At 48.1% G+C, this 18,270-nt stretch overlaps 2 protein-coding genes across 5 annotated transcripts in view; one reads left to right on the top strand and one right to left on the bottom strand.

The window, feature by feature from the left end:
* Positions 1-134, bottom strand: part of VRK3 (VRK serine/threonine kinase 3) — a 36,540-nt gene extending 36,406 nt beyond the window's left edge. Inside the window, exon 1 of the mRNA XM_026014162.2 lies at positions 52-134. The gene's annotated coding sequence lies outside the window, so the exon portion shown is untranslated. The remainder of the gene's footprint in view (positions 1-51) is intronic.
* ZNF473 (zinc finger protein 473) lies at positions 56-15,340 on the top strand. Of its 4 annotated transcripts, XM_026014157.2 has the most exons (7): positions 56-459; positions 2,739-2,945; positions 3,839-3,888; positions 4,385-4,541; positions 6,776-6,902; positions 8,957-9,046; positions 10,252-15,340. In XM_026014157.2, exons 5-7 carry the CDS (start codon positions 6,803-6,805, stop codon positions 12,651-12,653), a joined length of 2,592 nt encoding a protein of 863 aa, XP_025869942.1. In that variant the 5' UTR covers positions 56-459; positions 2,739-2,945; positions 3,839-3,888; positions 4,385-4,541; positions 6,776-6,802; the 3' UTR covers positions 12,654-15,340. The 4 variants fall into 4 exon arrangements, with proteins under 4 accessions (XP_025869942.1, XP_025869940.1, XP_025869941.1 ...); XM_026014155.2 differs by lacking the exon at positions 4,385-4,541; XM_026014156.2 differs by lacking the exons at positions 3,839-3,888; positions 4,385-4,541.
* The last annotated feature ends 2,930 nt before the right edge of the window (positions 15,341-18,270 follow it).

The raw sequence follows: 18,270 nt of genomic DNA on the forward strand, positions 1-18,270 counted from the left end.
TATTAGAGAGAGGTCATATTATCATTTTCCCGCCTCAACCCCGCCCCTTACTTCCAAGCGTCTTTTCAGGAACTTCCTTCTCAACGCGTTTCCATGGCAACCCTCCGTCTCTTTCAGGTTGGGCATGCTGATTAGGTTGTTGTTCAACAGGGTAAAAAACTGGACTACAATACCCACACGCCACCTGGTCCCGAGTTTGTGTCTACTCTATTTCCCAGAGTGCTCAGCGGAACCTCTAAGGCCGAAGAAGCTGGCGGAGATAGGAACTCAAGGGAAGGAGCCCGCACAGTCTTCTGGGAAACGAAGTCGCCGGCTGGCGCGGAGGCTCCTGGGTGGAGTAGCTTGAGGAAATTCGCGCGGCGCCGGAAGTGATTAAGAGGCGCGAGTGTGAGGAGTTGGGTCTGCGTCTCCCTCGGGGCTGGAGTCGCGTCTGTTAACCCGGCGGACGGCAGTCTTCAGGTGAGGAGATGCCGAGGCTGGGGATCTCTTGAGTACTCCGAGGGTTTGGCGGCTCGGTCCTTCGCGAGGGGTGACGGAATGCTCACGGGGCGATTTCGGCAAAGGGCGCGCTGTCTTGGGCGGTGGGTGTCTGGGTGGGGTTGAAGTGTCTCTGTTCCGAGCCTGTTCTGGGCCGAGCTCTCGCAGAAACGGTTTACAGTCCTCACCGGAGCCCGTGAAAGGAGCGGTGATATTTTATTTCACCTTTTAGAGAGGAGTCTGAGGCCGAAGTTGAGACGGGCAGATGACGAGGGATGAATGAATGAATGGATGGATGGATGGATGGGAGTTCTTCAGGAGGTCCAAGTATTTCGCGTCTGAGCGCCTCTTGTCTGCTGCTTTTCTTCCTGTGAAGTCCGCAGCAGCGCCTAGTGCAGCTCCTCGCTTTTATCGGCTCCCTCGGCACCAGGAGCATCAAGGGAATCACAATTTTTCGGAGTTTGGGAAGTTAATAGGCTCCTTATTTCATAGTTAGGCAACACCTCAGAGGGATCTGGGGCAGTTCTTGGAAATCTATTACTGTATGTGAATAAATAGTCACACTGTACATAGACTGTGGCAGTTCGTTCAGTCCAGCTTTACTGTCAGTTTATGAATAAAGTTCTGGCTTTCAGAGCTTTTTTGTTTTTGTTTTTAGAATTACAGATATGGGACTGTGGATCTGTCTCATTTGTTTCGCTTTGTACATGTGGGAACCAGGCTCAGAGAGTGTGAATGATCTGGCCGTGGACCCATGCTTAGAAGAAGCAAGACTTCCCCACTGCAGGGCCCAAGATTTTTCAGTCCTGTAATTGTTTGGCTCAGGTCATTATGACAGGCTGGGTGGACTTGAGCTTCACAGTGGGACTCCAGTTTCTTCTGTCCTAGGTCTTAGTGTGTATAGATATGGACAGAATGTGATGTGAAAACTGTAGACAGAGGTCTCAAACTCAGATGTCTCTGAGAGTCAGGCAGATAAGGTAAAGGAGAGAACCCACCTGGGAAGGGCTGTGGGGCATCAGGGAGCACTTGCCCATCTAAGGGGGAGGGAGTGTTAGCTTTAAATTGGCACTAACAGCTCAGTGGGCCAAATCCTAGGATTTTTCATTAACTGGAAATTGAAATTTTAAGCAAAATTTCCCAACTTTCAAGTTTGGAACTACTTAAAGTAATTTTCTTTTAAAACCTCCTATCTTCCAGCCCTATGGGGGGAATATGTGGACCAAATTATACTCAGTCATGTGAGGAAAATCACTATTGAGTAAATGTTAGCACTTACAAGTCTACCACATTGTCTTATCAAAATCTAGAAAGCGGAAGCTTTTTTTTTTTCCATAAATTTGGTGTCCAAACCTGACTAGAACTGCTAAGAGTTATAACCTTCAATTATCCTACCTAGAATGAATATTTATATCCTTCACTCTAGAAGTATCGAGGTGTTCAGTTACAAAATGCTGCCAATCCCACACTGCATGGTGATTTTAATGAAATATAATGTATATATGGTATCTCACCATTTTAAAAATCTGAAAATTTCTGAGTTTCTTTTTTTTTAATTTCTGAGTTTCAAGACACATCTGGCCCCAGAGGCTTAAGCATTATGGACCTGTCATTAGGTCATCCTGATGCTTTGTGATGGGAGTGTTTTCATGACTCCATAGATATGGCAATGGCTACTGATCTGTGAAAAGCTGTATGGCACTGTGTTTTGTATATTATGGGTCATGAAAATAATTCAGTGGGCAGTGGCCATATTTTTTTTTTTAATGGAGTAAAACAAATTAGAATAGAAAAGATCCTGGTACATCCTACTTTGTATGATTTAGTGTTATTTCATGAAGCTTTGTTTAGTTACATGTGTGAATGAGTAGTAACAGTATATACTGTCTTTGTTGCTGTGGGTCATGGTTTAAAAAAAAGTTGGAGAAATCTTGCTGTTGTAGAAATAGAAAGTGTTGGAGGCCAACTCGCCTGGACTCAGATCCTAGAGATGGTATCAGAAATCCCAGAAGCATCATTCCAAGGGTACAATTAGACATTATGTTCTGTCAGCAAACCTTGAAAAGTATCTACTGTGCTGTAGTATTGAGCAGAACAGAAGGTCTCGGGACCTTAAATGCCACCTCTTCCAAACATGTATCTACTGCCTATAACAAGTCCCAAGAACGGTTCTGAAGATACTTGTAGGCTCTGAAGCACAGTGTAAAGGAGGGGCTGGGGTAGTTTCAATAAATACCAAATTGTTACTGTGATTCCTGCAGGGAGACTTGCGTCCTGCCTGATCTTCCTACTTCCTGACGTTTTGGGGGCTCCTCCAGGATGGCCAGGGAGTCTGCCCTTGGCCGAAGGGAGACTTTGCCCCAGCTCCCTTGTCCCCCCTGCAGCCCTGCCAGCCGGGAATGTGGAGAGAAGGAGAAGGAGCTTAAATGAGACCGTCAGCTGCTGGGCCCTAGTCGGCTATGACCGAGGTGAGTTAAGGGCCCCTCTCTCCTGCTCGATCATCCCCAGAGCCTGCACAGCTGGCCTGCCTTTATTTTATTTATTTTTTATTTTTTAAAGATTTTATTTATTTATTCATGAGAGACAGAGAAAGGCAGATGGGGAAGCAGGCTCCACACAGGGAGCCCAATGTGGGATTTGATCCTGGGACTCTGGGATCACGCACTGAGCCAAAGGCAGATGCTCAACCAGAGCCACCCAGGTGTCCCTCCCCCCCCCCTTTTTTTTTTAAGATTTTATTTATTTATTCATGAGAGACACACACACACACAGAGAAGCAGAAACACAGGCAGAGGGAGATTGGCCTGCCTTTATTCTGGGCTCGTTGTCTTCTGGTGATCCTCTCATTATACTGTCGCTCCCCTGCTCAGGACCCTTCCGGGAATCCTTAACTGCTTATAGGATAAAATCCACATTTCTCAGCACAATCCTGTATGATCTGAGTCCCACCCCCTTCCACAGCATCTTCTCTGTTTCTAGACACAACCAAAACTTCCCTTCTTGGCCTGGTGGTAAGATGTTACACTGTGCTTTCCAAATTCATAGCCTTTGCTCAGGTTCCACCCCCTGGCCAGAATACCCTACCTGCCATTCCTGGCTATTAAGGCTTACACAGCCTTTAAGACCCAGCTCAATCCCTCCACCTTCTCTGAGCAGTCTGCACTTCCCTGCTCTGCTCTCCCACAGCACCCCCTGCTGCCTCCACCATAGCACAGATCACCTGGATGTGTTGTTCCTGCCCTGTTAGCCTCACCAGACAAGGTGCTTTTTGGGTACAGGTACTGATTGTGACTCACATCTGGGCCCCCAGGAACTTTCACAGGCCTGGTACATAGGAGTTCTTTTTTTTTTTTTTACATAGGAGTTCTTAAAGTGTTGCTTGAGTGATGAATGAAAACCTTCCTCTACCTGGTAAATATCTTCTTTTTTCTTCTTCTTCTTTTTTTTAAAGATTTGAGAGAAGAGCGAGAAAGCATGGGGTAGAGGAGGGGCAAAGAGAGTGGGGGAAGCAGGTGGGGCTCGATCCCAGGACCCCGAGATCATGACCTGAGCTGAAGGCAGACACCTAGCCGACTCAGCTACCTAGGCGCCTCTGGTTAATTTCTTCTTATCCTTAATGACCCAACTTGAATATCTCACTGGACCAGGAAGCTTCCCCTGACTCCCAAGGCAATGTTTTCACGCCCTTTCGCCGCAGCCCCAGATACCACTCTGTTACAGACTTGTCTCCTTATGCTCCCTACCAGCATCCTTGAATGTCTCCTCCAGGCCAGGGACTGAGTCTGCTGCCTCTGTGCCTCCAGCATCCCTAGAGGGGTCTGGCACACAGGAGAAATGACTGTTGAATTAATGAATGCATGCTCTGACCTTGTCAGTGTCCAGTATAAAACTCTCTGTAATTCCCCAGTGCCTTACAGATCAAATCCAGAGTCTTCCCACACCATCCACAACTGTTTCCAGGGGTGCTGTCCAGGAAAGTTGAGGAGTCCAGGAAAGGAAGCTTCTTGGGACTCTGATCTGGCTCCTGCTGAAAAAAACCTCTTTGGCTAACCCCTTCTGACAAGGTATGGACAGCAGCAGTTTCAACCGAACTAACAGGATGCTCGGCTCATGATTCAGTAGAGCACATAACCAAAAAGGCCAGAGGAGGTGCTGGCTTGATCTGCCAGTTCACACAGTGTGTTCCAGACCCAGTTTACCACCCTCATCTCTCAGCCACACTACCTATTATCTCCATCCTTATCCCGAAACAGCTGCCAGAACTGCATACCCCCTCCCCGCCCCCCGGGCCTCCTGTGGTAAGCTTTGTTCTAGGTGCTGTATCTACATGCTGGGGAATCAGCTGATGGAGGCTAGAAATCTGAGGTCAAGGTGTCATCAGGGCACCTTCCTTTTGGAGGCTGTGGGGTAAAATCCGTTCCATACCTCTTGTAGCTTCTAGAAGTGCCTGTGTTTCTTGACTTGTGGTCACATCCTTCTGACCTATTTCTGCCATCACATTGCCTCCTCCCTCTGACTCCTTATGCCTCTTATAAGGATATTCAGGGACACCTGGGTGGCTCAGTGGCTGAGTTTGCCTTCAGCTCAGGTTGTGATCCTGGGGTCCTGGCATTGAATCCTACATTAGGCTCCCTGCTCAGCAAGGAAGCCTGCTTCTCCCTCTGCCTATGTCTCTACCTCTCTCTCTGTGTCTCTTATGAATAAATAAATAAAATCTTAAAAAAAAAAAAAAAAAGGGATCCCTGGGTGGCGCAGCGGTTTGGCGCCTGCCTTTGGCCCAGGGCGTGATCCTGGAGACCCGGGATCGAATCCCAAGTCGGGCTCCCGGTGCATGGAGCCTGCTTCTCCCTCTGCCTGTGTCTCTGCCTCTCTCTCTCTCTCTCTCTGTGTGACTATCATAAATAAATAAATAATTAAAAAAAAAAAAGATTGGTCATGACAGTTAGGGGAGAACCTCCCCATCTCAGGATCCTTAGCTTGCCACACCTGTAAAGTCCCTTTTGTCATATGAGGTAGTAGTCATGGGTTAGATTAAAAATATTCATATTGGGGTGTCCGGGTGGCTCTACTGGTGAAGTGTCTGCCTTTGGTTCAGATCATGATCCTGGGGTCTTGGGATGGAGCCCTGTGTTGGGCTCCCTGCTCAGTGGGGAGTCTGCTTTTCCCTCTCTGTCTCCCCTCTGCTTGTGCTCTCTCTCAAATAAATAAAAATCCTTAAAAACCCCAAAACTCGAAAAACCTTCATACCATGTCAGCCCAGTGCAGGGCATAGACCTCTTTGGATTCTGATTCAAACAAGCCAGCCATAAAAACATACTGTTGAACCTAGAGTGGTCAAATCACAGAGTCAGAGACAAAAGTAGACTGGTGGTACCAGGGGCTAGGACAGGAATGGAGGGGAGACAGTGTTTCAAGGGGACAGTTTCAGTTTGGCAAGATGAATAGTGTTTAATGTCCCTGGATGAAGTGGCATTTTCTTTCTTTTTTTTCTTTCCACAATTAAAAAAAAGGGAAAAAACAAAACAAAACACCATTTAATTGTCAAACGAATCTGCATCCATACTTTGAATTTGGTCTAGGTATTCAGTGATTAAGGAGTTCTGTGGTAAGTATTGAAGTATTTACAGGTGAAATCAGATGCTGCCTGGACTTTTGAAATATTTTGTCCTCCTGCCCCCACAAAAACTTTTAATGAACAAAATAGACCAGGGTTAATAGGGGTTGAAGTTGGGTGATGGATACATGGCGGTCTGTTACGTGTAAATCTCTACTTCTGTACGTGTTTGAAAAGCTTCATAATAAAAACTTAAAATCTTGAATGAACACTCAAAAGCAAAAGCCACAATAAGCAGATTTCGGGAACAGAGAGATGTCCTGCCTGTGTGACCCTGAGGGGACTTCATGTCCCCTCTCCAAGACTCCATGTCTTACCTATAAAATATGGGGATGCTGGGGTGCCTGGGTGGCTCAGTCAGTTGAGCGTCTGTCTGCCTTCGACTCAAGTCATGGTCCTGAGATCAAGCCCCAGGTCAGGCTCCTTGCCCAGAGGGCAGTCTTCTTCTCCCTCTCCCTCTGCTGGTCCCCCTGCTTATGTGCACGCTCTCTCTCTCTGTCAAATAAATAAATAAAATCTTAAAAAAAAAGAAAATGGGGATGCCCGGTCTCTTATGTCTCAGGGTTCCCAGGAGATGATTTTTGTCAAAAGGCTGGTACATTGAGAGCAGAGGTGCATGGAATGAGTCATTGGGTCCCTCCCTGACCCCAGTCCCAGTGTCACTGACAGTGTGTTATGTTTTAGGAACTTGTAATCCTCAGGGATGTAGCCATGGACTTCACCTTGGAGGACTGGGAGCATCTGGGGCTGGACCAGGGGGACCTGTTCTGGGACACAGCACTGGACAACTACCAGAACCTTTTCCTGCTGAGTGAGTGTCCTCTCCAACCCGGGCAGTGAGCAGAGCAATGGCTCCTGAATGCCAGAGAAACCAGCAGGATGTGTGGCCCAGCAGTGCTCACACCTCGGGGACACCGGTGATGCCTTCTGATTGTCAGCCCTTGGCAGTGGGGGCATGCGCCTGGCATCTTGTGGGTGAAGCCCAGGGTTGCAGCCACACATCTTGGAACGAAAGGATAGCCCCTTCCAAAGGGGATTATCCAACCCCAAATATCAGGAGAGCCAACGTTAAGAAACTCCCATTACCTTCCACCTGCTGCTCTGGCCTCAGCACTTTCCTCTTTGTCCTTGTAGAGCTGACACTCAGAGTCTTCGGTTTGCCTTCCCCTCCTCTGCCTAGAAGCCTTGTCCCCTCCCTGCCCCCAGGACAGCCTGTGAGCACAGCCTCCTCTGTCTCCTGCCCAGCTCGCCCACCACCCCTGCACTTTCTAACTGCTCATTTGATACTCAGTCTCCTGAGGCTGGGAGGGGGGCTCCCTGAGGACGGGGGCTTTGCATTGGTGCTGCTCCCCAGTAAATCCCCAGTGTTAGGAACAGATGGTACAAGCGGTGGCTCAGTAAACGAAGGAGTAGCTGAGCCAGGAGCCAGGTCTCACGCTGGGTCAGCGCTTAGACCTGTTCTTCAAAGCTGCAGTCACCCCACAAGGAAGTCTGACTCCCTGTTTTGTTGGCCCTTCTGAAATCAAGGCCCAAAGAGGGGACGTCACCTTCTCTGCTATGTTGAGGTCCCCAGAAGCACTCTGTGTTTGGTGTCTTATGAGGAGGACTTGTAGGACTCAGCATATATTCATATTCGTGGCCAGGACATATTATGGAGAAAGGACACAGCATGGGCAGCAGAGGGGAAACCAGGCCACCTTCCAGAGCTGTCTCCCTGTGGAGTCACACAGGATATGTAACGAGGTGACAACACTCATTAGAGACTCAGCACCCATAGTTTTTATTGGGGACCAGTCACATAGGCGCACTCTGCTGGGAACTTACCAGAATTCTAGACTCCCAGCAGGAAAGCAGGTGTGCAGCATAACTATTGAGGCACAGGGGGCTCCTCTTCTTGGCTCAGAAATGCTGACATTTCCTCAGATCCAGGTTCCCAGACACCAGCCAAGGGCCAGCCTCACAGATTTTTTCTTAACTCTGCTCAGTGTGTATTATAGAAGCAGTTTTGGGAGGCTCAGCCCTCTGTGTCTTTTCTATTTTTAAACTACAGCTCAAAGTAAATGTACGTTTCCCTTGATTCCCTGCACATGTGTGTGTACGTGTGCAGCATATCAGCAGCATACCTATGTGTGTATATATATCCGAGTAGCGTGTTAGCTTCCTATGGCTGCTGTTACAAATGCCACCGGCACAGCAGCTTCAAACAATGTGCTTATTCTCATATAGTTGTGGAGATCAGAAGTGTGGAACAGGTCTAACTGGTCTAAAATCAGGATGTTGGCAGGGCTCGTTCCTTCTGATGGCTCCAGGGAAGAGTGTTTCTTTGCCCTTTTTCAGCTTTAGAGGCATCTGCATTGCTTGGCTCATGGTCTTTTCATTTTCAAGTCAGAGGGGCACTTTTCCTCCATTGTAGCACAGAGTCTCCGGTATTATGACTCTGCTCCCTTCCTTGAGCAGTTCACAGAGGGCAGGGTACAGGGCTGATTGGGCTGTGGGAGCTCGGCATGCTCTATGACAGGGCCCAGCCGGGGAGGCCTAGGGTCAGATGGGCTCCCTGCGTAAATGCGTGAGCCACGGATGGCAGGGTAAGTGTGATCCTCTCTACCTGGCGAATTGCTCATTCCTCAAGAGCTGTTATAAGTCCTTTATGTCCCCAGCCCTGGCTGTCTCAGCTCTGATCACCCTGGATTGTGACTGCCTGGGTCCCTCTCCTCATGGGACTGAGAACCCTGCAGGGAAGGTGTCCTCAGAATTGTCCAGTGCAGCATCTGGCCCTCAGGAGGAGTACGATGAATAAAGCATTGGATAAGCAGCTGGCTGGCCCTCCATGTCCTGGTTGGTGACAGTGCTCTTCTCTACCTGCAGACCCCTCCAAACCCAAACTGACCTCTTGTCCGGATGGCGGGGAAAAGCTGGAGGTGCTGGTGGGAGCAAGCCCAGAATCAGAGTGCCCTGGTGAGTGGGCAGGGAGGGGGGCGGGCAGTGGGCTTGTAGGACATGGCCCTTTGTGTGCCGTCTATCTTTGGAACTTCCATCCAGACCCAGAACATTTACCCAGACATCTTGACCCTGGACCTGATGAGCTTCATTCTTCTATGTGCTGGCTTCTGTTCCCTTGTCCTGGCAGGGGTTGGGACCCTTCCTCTGCTGGGCTGTCTTGTCTCTGTCTGCGTCTGTGTCTGGCAGGCAGCTGTTTAGGTGCCTTTCCTCTGTCCCCTCTTCAGTCCTTTCACACTGAACAGGAGGTGGCCTTCCATGCCTTGGGTCCATCTCTCCACCTTCCTGCCTTGTACCCCTTGAATACTGTAAATCCCTGGTCTCTCTTACCCCTCTTTGTACAGGTCATCCCACAGGGGACAACAGATGGCTACATCTGTGAATAACTCAAACCCAGGCTGAAATGTAGCCAAGAATGTTTGTTCTGGTCTCTCCTAGGCCACGGTTCCTCCAGGGAAAGCAGGTTAGGCAATGAGGGTGTCACACTGGTTGAGATGTACCCAGTGGGAGAAGGCAGAGGCAGGGACTGCCTTTGGGGCACAGGAGGCTTTTCTCAGGGTCAGATCATGAACACGAGAAGGCCCCCTGAATGAGAGACCACATAGCAGTGGCTGCATGGCTCCATCTTGGCCTCCACCATCCCTTTAGAGCTCAGGAACATGAACCCTCTGTAGCCTCCTGTGAGGTTCACCAGTGTTTGTGCATAGGTGACCAGTCCAGAGTCCTGGCACCTCAACAACATACTCTTTGTTTCCAAGCATGTGTAGCCGTGCCTCTACTACCTAAATATGTCCTCCAGTGATAATAACCATACTGAATTATTATCATTTATCTCTCTTTCCATGTGGAACATTGCCCTTCTCCAGGAAGTGGGCTATATGTAGCTGGTGGGGGTGATGGTAGAGAGTATCTGTTGAGAGGCTCATCATCCCTGCAGAACCTGTGTGGCTGCCCAGTTCCCACTTAACTGCCCTGGAAATGGGCTCTTTGTGATGCCAGTTCCAGCTGGATCACCACTTTGGCCCCTCCTCCTCCACCCCCTTGAGGGACAAGCTTACTAATGAGCCATCACCCGTTCTCCCTCTTGTCTGTGTTGTCATCCTGCAGCTCCTGGTATTTTATCCTGGGGAACGGGAGACATCCATACTTTCCTTCTCTTGCAGGCACAGCTGGGGCCAAGACCTGTCCTCTGGCAGAAGACTACTTAGAAGGACTCTCCCAAGAGGTCACAGAGACATTGTCCAAGGATGACCTTCAGAATTCCAGTTGGGGGAAAGCCTGTGTAGGTGAGAGTTGGTTAGATAGTCTGCTAGGAGATTCAGAAAATCTTCTGAGGTCTGACATTGTTACCAACAAGGAGAGTCCTAAAGAATGCAGGAGTCATGAACTCAAAACAGACCTTGGGCCAGAGTTCCTCTTTTCCACAGGAGAGGATTCTGGGATGTACAATCTTTCTGAAAAGAGCCCTGCACTGGCTACATCTCAGGAACATGAGAGTGACCTTGGCTGTGTCTTAGATCAGAACCAGCAAGAGGGCATCCAGGAGGGGGAGAAATTGTATAAATGTAGTGAATGTGGGAAGAGCTTCAGCCAGAGTTACCATCTTATCCAGCACTGGATTCTTCATACTAGAGAGAAACCCAGTGTGTGTCAAGAGTACAAGGAAGGTTTCAGCCAGAGTTCTTGCCTCTTGGCGCCTCTGACAACTCACACAGGCTACAGATCCTTTGTGTGTGCCAAGTGCGGGAAAACTTTCGCTCAGAACATGCACCTCATACAGCATCAGAAAATTCACACCAGGGAAAAACCATGTAAGAATCAAGATAGTGACCAGCTGTTGGTTGTCGGCCTACAGCCTGCTGAGCACCAGAAAACCCATACGGGTGGTCAGTCCCACAGATGTAATGAGTGTGGCAAGAGTTTCAGCCAAACCTTTCATCTTACTCAGCATCAGAAGACCCATACCCAGAAGCTCTACGAATGTGCCAAATGCAAGGTGACCTTCAACCTCAGGAAATACCTCCTCCAACACCAGAAAATCCATTCCACAGACCCTCCCTCTGAGCATCAGGAATGCAGGAAGGCTTTCAGGCAGAGCTTGCTGCTTATCAAACACCAGTCTGTTCACACTGGAGAAAAGCCTTACAAATGTGATCAGTGTGGGAAACCCTTCAGGAATATCTCAACCCTAAAGATCCACCAGCGGGTTCACAGTGGAGAGAAGCCTTACAAATGCAATGAGTGTGGGAAAGCCTTCTACCGGAATACTCACCTTAATGAACATCAGAGGATTCACACTGGCTATCGGCCCTACAAATGTCACAAATGCATCAAGAGTTTTAGCCGGCCCTCCCACCTGATTCGACACCAGTCTATCCATGCCATAGAAAAGCCCTACAGCTGTACCAAATGCAAGGAAACTTTCAGCCACAATGAACACCTCGTCCAGCACCAGAAAATGCACACTGTGGAGACCCCTTATGAATGCCAGGAGTGTGGTGAGCGCTTCATCTGCAGCTCCACACTAAATTGCCACCAGACTGTTCACACCAGAGAAAAACAAGGACTTAGTGAGAGCGGGAGGATCTTGAATCAGGACTCAGAGCAGAGTGAGCAACTGAGGATCAGTGAGAAGCACTTTAAGTGTAACAAATGCGAGAAAACCTTTAGCTGCAACAAATACCTGGCTCAGCATGAGAGGGTTCACACCAGGGTGAAGCCCTTCGAGTGTAAGCAGTGTGGAAAAGCCTTTAGCCAAAGTACACAGCTCATTCGCCATCAGAGCATCCACTCTGGGGTGAGGCCATATGAATGTGGGGACTGTGGGAAGGCCTTTGTTCACAGTACTTCCCTCACTAAACATCAGTCTATCCACCAGAGCGAACACCCTTTTAAATGTAATGAATGTGGAAAGACTTTCAGCCAAAGTGCACATCTCTCAGAACATCAATTAATTCACACTGCAGAGAAACTCTTTCAGTGTAATATATGTGACAAATCCTTTGCCCATAGTAACTGCCTTACTCAGCATCGGAGAATTCATGCTGGAAAGAAGTTCTTTGAGTGTAATGAATGTGGAAAGTCATTTCGTCAGAGCTCATGCCTTTCTAAGCATCAGAGAGGTCACACCGGTGAGAAACCTCACAAATGCAGTGACTGTGGGAAAACCTTCAGCGTGGGTGCTCAACTCATTCAACACCAGAGAGTTCATACCGGAGAAAAGCCTTATGTTTGTCAGGAATGTGGGAAAGCCTTCACCCAGAGCTCGTGCCTTTCTGTTCACCAGCGAGTTCACACCGGGGAGAGGCCTTATGTTTGTCAGGAATGTGGGAAAGCCTTCAGCCAAAGCTCGTGCCTTTCTGTTCACCAGAGAATTCACACTGGGGAGAAGCCTTATGTATGTGCTGAATGTGGGAAAGCCTTTGCTCAGAAAGCAAATCTGATGCAGCATGAGAGAATTCACACTGGGGAGAAACCTTATGTCTGCAGGGTGTGTGGGAAAGCCTTTGGGCTCAGCGCCCATCTCAGTCAACACCAGAGAATTCACACCCAAGAAAAACTGTAGCAATGTCAACCTTGTCAGCCCTTTGCTGTAGGTCTCAGCAGAAATCGACAAGTTCATAGTTAGAGGTAATAAGGAGTTAAGTAGAAGTAACAAGTAGCAATACTATCTGCTCCTGAGTGGCAGCAAAGTCCGAGACATTTGAACATGGTTCATCTAAAGTTGAAATTGTTGAGAGTCTTAAAGTTGAAATTGTCACATTGTAAGCTCCTTCCCCCCAAATAAATACACTCCTTATCCCTAAAAAATGGTAAGAAAACTTGCACATAAGTTTTATGAAAACACAGTCGTTGAGAAGCCATGTGACATGGGAATTCAGAGGTAGATACGAGCTAGTCAGCTGAGTTAAATCTCGGCTCTGACATGTGCTACCTGAGTGATCCAGGGAGAGTCATGGGACCTCCTAGGGCCTCTGCATCCTTATCTGTAAAATGGGTACAAGATGATTACCTACCTCAGAAGGCTGCTGTGAGGATAAATAGATATAAAGAAGCACTTAGAACTGAGTGCCCAGCACACAGTATGTACGCACCAAATGTGAGCTACAAATACTCGTGAGATACAACAAATATACTTAAAAGGGAAGAATTAGTAATCCTCTATTGCAGTTAATGTTCTTGCTAGTACTATGTGGTGACTTTCATTTCTTATTAAAGATTTTATTTGTTTATTTGAGAGAGCAAAAGAGAGCATGAGCAGGGGTGAGGGGCAGAGAGAGTGAGGAAGAAGCAGACTCCTCACTGAACAGGTAGCCCGACATGGGGCTCAATCCCAGGACCCTGAGAGCATGACCTGAGCTGAAGGTAGATGCCCAACTGACTGAGTCACTCAGGTGCCCCTCATTTTTCTTTAAAAAGACTTTTAAGTAAAATCTATACCCAATGTGAGGCTCCAACTCACCATGCGAAGACCAAGAGTCACATGCTCTTCTGACTGAGCCAGCTAGGCGCCTCTGTGTCACTTTCATTTTTTAAATAGTTTTTTTAAAAAAGATTTTCTTTGAGAGAAAGTGAGTGGGAGAGGGAAAGAGAATCTGAAGCAGACTGTGTGTGGAGCCAGAGCCTGATGCAGGGCTTTATCTCATGACCTTAAGATCACAACCCGAACTGAAACCAAGAGGCAGGTGCTCAACTGACAGCCAGCCACGTGCCCTGCATAGCTCTCATTTTTAAAGTTTTCTCCAAAATGCCCCTGGCTAAATATGGTTCCTCAAATCCAGCACCTTGCTCTCTTGTTCTTCAAGAAGAATCTAGCCTTTTCCTTCCCCTCCGCTGTGTCATATTTTCTTAATTAACCCACAGAAGCAAGATTAACACCAAATAGCAGGAACTTTCCACTCCTAACTGCCAAAACCTCACTCAAAAGGACATTCTCCCACATACACATGCTACTTCTTCCCATAATCCCCTTCCCTCATTTAAAGTTGGTTATACGGTATGAGAGCCAGTTTGCTGTGGAAGTTAATGGTACTAGAAGCAGTGGGATTCAGTTGGGAAAGCTGCATTATATATTGCTACACGGTTCACAGATGATATGCTTGATGGTGAAGATTGTGGTTATGTGGAAGTGACTGCTAGAATGTTCCTTATGTACCTTTTGTCCCAGCCACTCACCAGGCACTTTGGCAGACTCCAGGATAGGGAATACCAACACAGTAAGCCACACCCTTGCCTTGAACCTTCTGGAATCAAAGGGAAATGGATGTTTCCATTTCCACAGAGAAGTACTGTTCGTTTACAAGTGACATTTTATTTTATTTTTTTAAAAGATCTTATTTCTTTATTCATGAGAATACACATGAGAGAGAGAGAGAGAGAGAGGCAGAGACACAGGCAGAGGGAGAAGCAGGCTCCATGCAGGGAGCCCGACGTGGGACTCAATCCTGGGTCTCCAGGATCACACCCTGGGCTGTAGGCGGCGCTAAACCACTGAGCCATAAGGGCTGCCCTACAAGTGACATTTTAAAATGCCCCATTCCTTCATGTCACAGCAAGTTCTGGGACTGTGGAGGATTGCTGGAGAGCCCAGGGAGGACACCATTCTTCCTGTTGGTGCCCTTAAGTCAACTCTTCACCTTTGGCCGAGCCTGTTCTACAGCGGAGACCCCTCATGGAACCGCACGATCAGTTCTCTCTTGATGGCGCCTGCTCAGCTCTGGGTTTCACACCCACCAAGTGACCAGTCACGTTTCCTGAAGCACAAACAGAATCTCCTGAAGACACTAACTCTCCTGATATCTTTCATATTTCTGGTGCTAAAATGCTTAGGAGTATGTGTTCTTGCGCTTTTTAAGCCTTGTACCTTAATTTCTGCTGGTTGGTTTTGTTGTTGTAACTGGGAACAGATCGGCTGAGCACTAGGCTTACGCCACAGTGGGGAGCATATTGGTTTCCAAATGGCCAAAATACTGAACTCCCTGCACGTGGTCCCTGCCCTCAGATTGCTGTGTAGTGTGGGCAACAGGCCTGTTCTGTACTGTAGGGGCAGCACAGAGGCAGGAGCTCCGAACCAATGAGTGTGTTCAACAAGAGTTTTGATACCACAGATAGAGGCCAGAGGCCTTGCAGAAAGTTGGCAGCCATCGTGGGGGGCAGACTCTGTAACTACCAACCTGTGTTGCTGTGGGCCAGTGTGGAAATGCCTTTATGTGTGTGTGTGGTGGTTCTCTGATTAAAGTTTTGAGTCTGTAAGCACTGGTTGGTTCTTTCAGCCTGGTGCCACATACCTGGCCAGGTGCTGGGCACACAGAGGCCCCTGTTCCTGCCAAGTGCTCACATTCTGGAGGAGGAGGGCTATAACGATGAAAACTAGCCCATGAGAGGGGATGATTATATCTGCCTTACCAAAGTGTGGGTGGGGCATGGACACCCGGGAGCCATACAACTTCATCAACTTCATCAGGTCCACAAATGTATCATCGGACAACACTTCGTTCTAAGGTGATCCTGACTGAGGAGGAAGCATGGACACTGTCGTTCGCTCTTTAGTTACAAAGACATTGCCTCAGGCTCAGGCAATCACAGTAGCTAGAAATGAATATTACCTTCCTCATGGTATTTAGTTTAGTTCCTTTCTCCCCCTTCTTCCTTTACTAACAAGAAATACTAGTGTCCCACTCATGGCAATAGTAGAAAGTCCTTAAACCTATTTAGGGGCACCTAAGTGGCTCAGTTAAGTGCTTGACTCTTGATTTTGGCTCAGGTCATGACCTCAGGGTCCTGAGCCCCACATTGGGCTTCACACTCAGCAGGGAGTCTGCTCGGGATTCTCTCTGCCCCTCCCCCCACTCATGCTTGCTCTTAAATAAATCTTAAAAAAATTAATTGATTAGGGGCACCTGAGTGGCTCAGTTAAGCATCCCACTCTTTTTAAAATATTTTTTTTAAATTTATTTATGATAGTCACAGAGAGAGAGAGAGAGAGAGGCAGAGGGAGAAGCAGGCTCCATGCACCGGGAGCCCGATGTGGGATTCGATCCCGGGTCTCCAGGATTGTGCCCTGGGCCAAAGGCAGGCGCCAAACCGCTGCGCCACCCAGGGATCCCAACATCCCACTCTTGATCTCAGTTCAGGTCTTGATCTCAGGTTGTGAGTTTGGGCCCTGCATTTTAGTTACTTAAATAAATAAATAGATTTAAGTTAAAAAGTGAGCTATTTAAAGGGAAATGCATGGCACACATCCATAGCAAAAAATTTGCAGTGCAATATAACTGAACGAGGTGGGAACACTGAATTGGCTAAGGCCTCGCATCCTGCCAGCAGATAACTAAGCATGTCAGGGTGGACCAGATAAATGCTGTGATGACACAGTTAAGTGTCAAACCTCAGTGGCTGAATACAAGTTTATTTTGCTCACTCATGCTACATGTCCACTGTGGGTTGGCAGGGGTGAGGTGCGGTGGGGAGTGATCAGGGCTGGATCTCTATCCAACAGAGAGACCAGGGTTTCCATTTTGAGTCTATTGATCCTCCTGGTCACCTCAATGAGGACGTGGCTTTAACACCCTACATCTCCCTGTCTCCTCTTCCAGGCAGAGCAAGACTCCAGCTTTGCACCCGGGGGTAGACAATGCTATCAAAAAAGTGCAAAGTTTTTGCTGCATTTACTCTTACAGCAAACTTTCATTCCTGGCATGTGATACTGGTTGTCCACTCACAGTTATGGGTGAAAGGTTTAAGGGGTGTGGATTGAAATTAGTGGGTCAGGAGAATCCTGGTGCAGGCAGCTGGGAGCTTGGGTGGGCATCTTGTAGCTGCTCTACAAAAACCCAAGCAGGTGACATGCAGACGCCTGATGTTGAAAAGATAGTACTCTAAGAAAACTGACTTAGACACCTACTTTATACAACCTATCCTACTTTATAAAACATGAACGTGGATGCACCCCCTGCCTCCACTAGAGCCCCACCCCCAGGGTGCCACTGAATGGCCTGCAGACCTCTTCTGGAGGAGCTTTCCAAAGCCGCCTTGAAATAAACAAGCCTTCTGATGCGATCCCAGGCAGGGTAGATCCACTGAGATCTGAGCAACCAGCAGAGATCTCTCTGCCAAGGGGACTCCCCGGGAGGCTGGGAAGTACAGCACTCTTGAAAGAAGTAGCTCTCCAGCTTGTGCCACCATGACCGAAATGGCCACTATGTCCCTTGCCCTTCGTGCACACTGGGTTACTTGATAAAAGCTGTTGGCACTGCTGGTGACCGTGAACGTCTCTCTCTTCTGAGATCCACCCTTCACCTCCCCAACAGCCCTGCCATCTCTCGGGGACGCATGTAGTTCTGCATCCTCCTTACATCCCATCCCCCATTCTAGGCAAAGACTATGTGGCCCAGTTTGGCTGAACAGCATTCCCATCTCTAGCCATTGTGATTGGTTCAGAAATGGGCCTGACCTAAGCTGGGCAAAGCACAGTGAATCTCAGGACCTCTACTAAGGGGCAAAGATGTTTTCTCCTTCCTGCTGGTCACGAGCAAAAAAATGCATGGAGCTGTCATTGGCGCAGCCACCTCGAGCTGCTAGGGACAGTAGTGGTTTAAACAGTGCCCAGAATTCATGCTCATCCAGAAACACAGAATGTGGCCTTGTTTGGAAATAATTAAAGGATTGAGATGACATTATTCCAGGAATAGGGTGAGCCCTAAATCCAACCACTGGTATCCTTACAAGAGGAAGGGCCACAGAGAGACAAGGCCACATGAGGATAGAGACTGAGAAGGAGGTGATGTGGCCATGAGCCAAAGAACAGTGGAAGCCACCAAAAGCTGGAAGAGGCAAGAAAGGAGTGTCCCGTAGAGCCTTTGGAAGGAGGACTGCTCTGCCTACATGTTGACTTTGGACCTCTGGCTTCCAGAATCAACAGCATAAATTTCTCTTGTTTTAAGCCACCAAGTTTGTGGTACTTTGTTACAGCAGCCCTAGGAAACTAATACAGGGACTCAGTCTTAGATGAATCAATACTTCAAAAACTAATGGAAGCAAGACGTATCTTGGTGATACTGTTGAGCTCCTGGATCAAACCTTACCTGAGCACATTCACTTTGGACTTTGAAGTTGGCCAAAGCCCATGACGCTCCCGTGTTGTTTAAGCCAGGTGGAGGTGGGTTTTATATTCATCCCAGCCAAAG

The sequence above is a fragment of the Vulpes vulpes genome, chromosome 1, assembly GCF_048418805.1.
Source record: "Vulpes vulpes isolate BD-2025 chromosome 1, VulVul3, whole genome shotgun sequence".
Classification (NCBI taxonomy): domain Eukaryota; kingdom Metazoa; phylum Chordata; class Mammalia; order Carnivora; family Canidae; genus Vulpes; species Vulpes vulpes.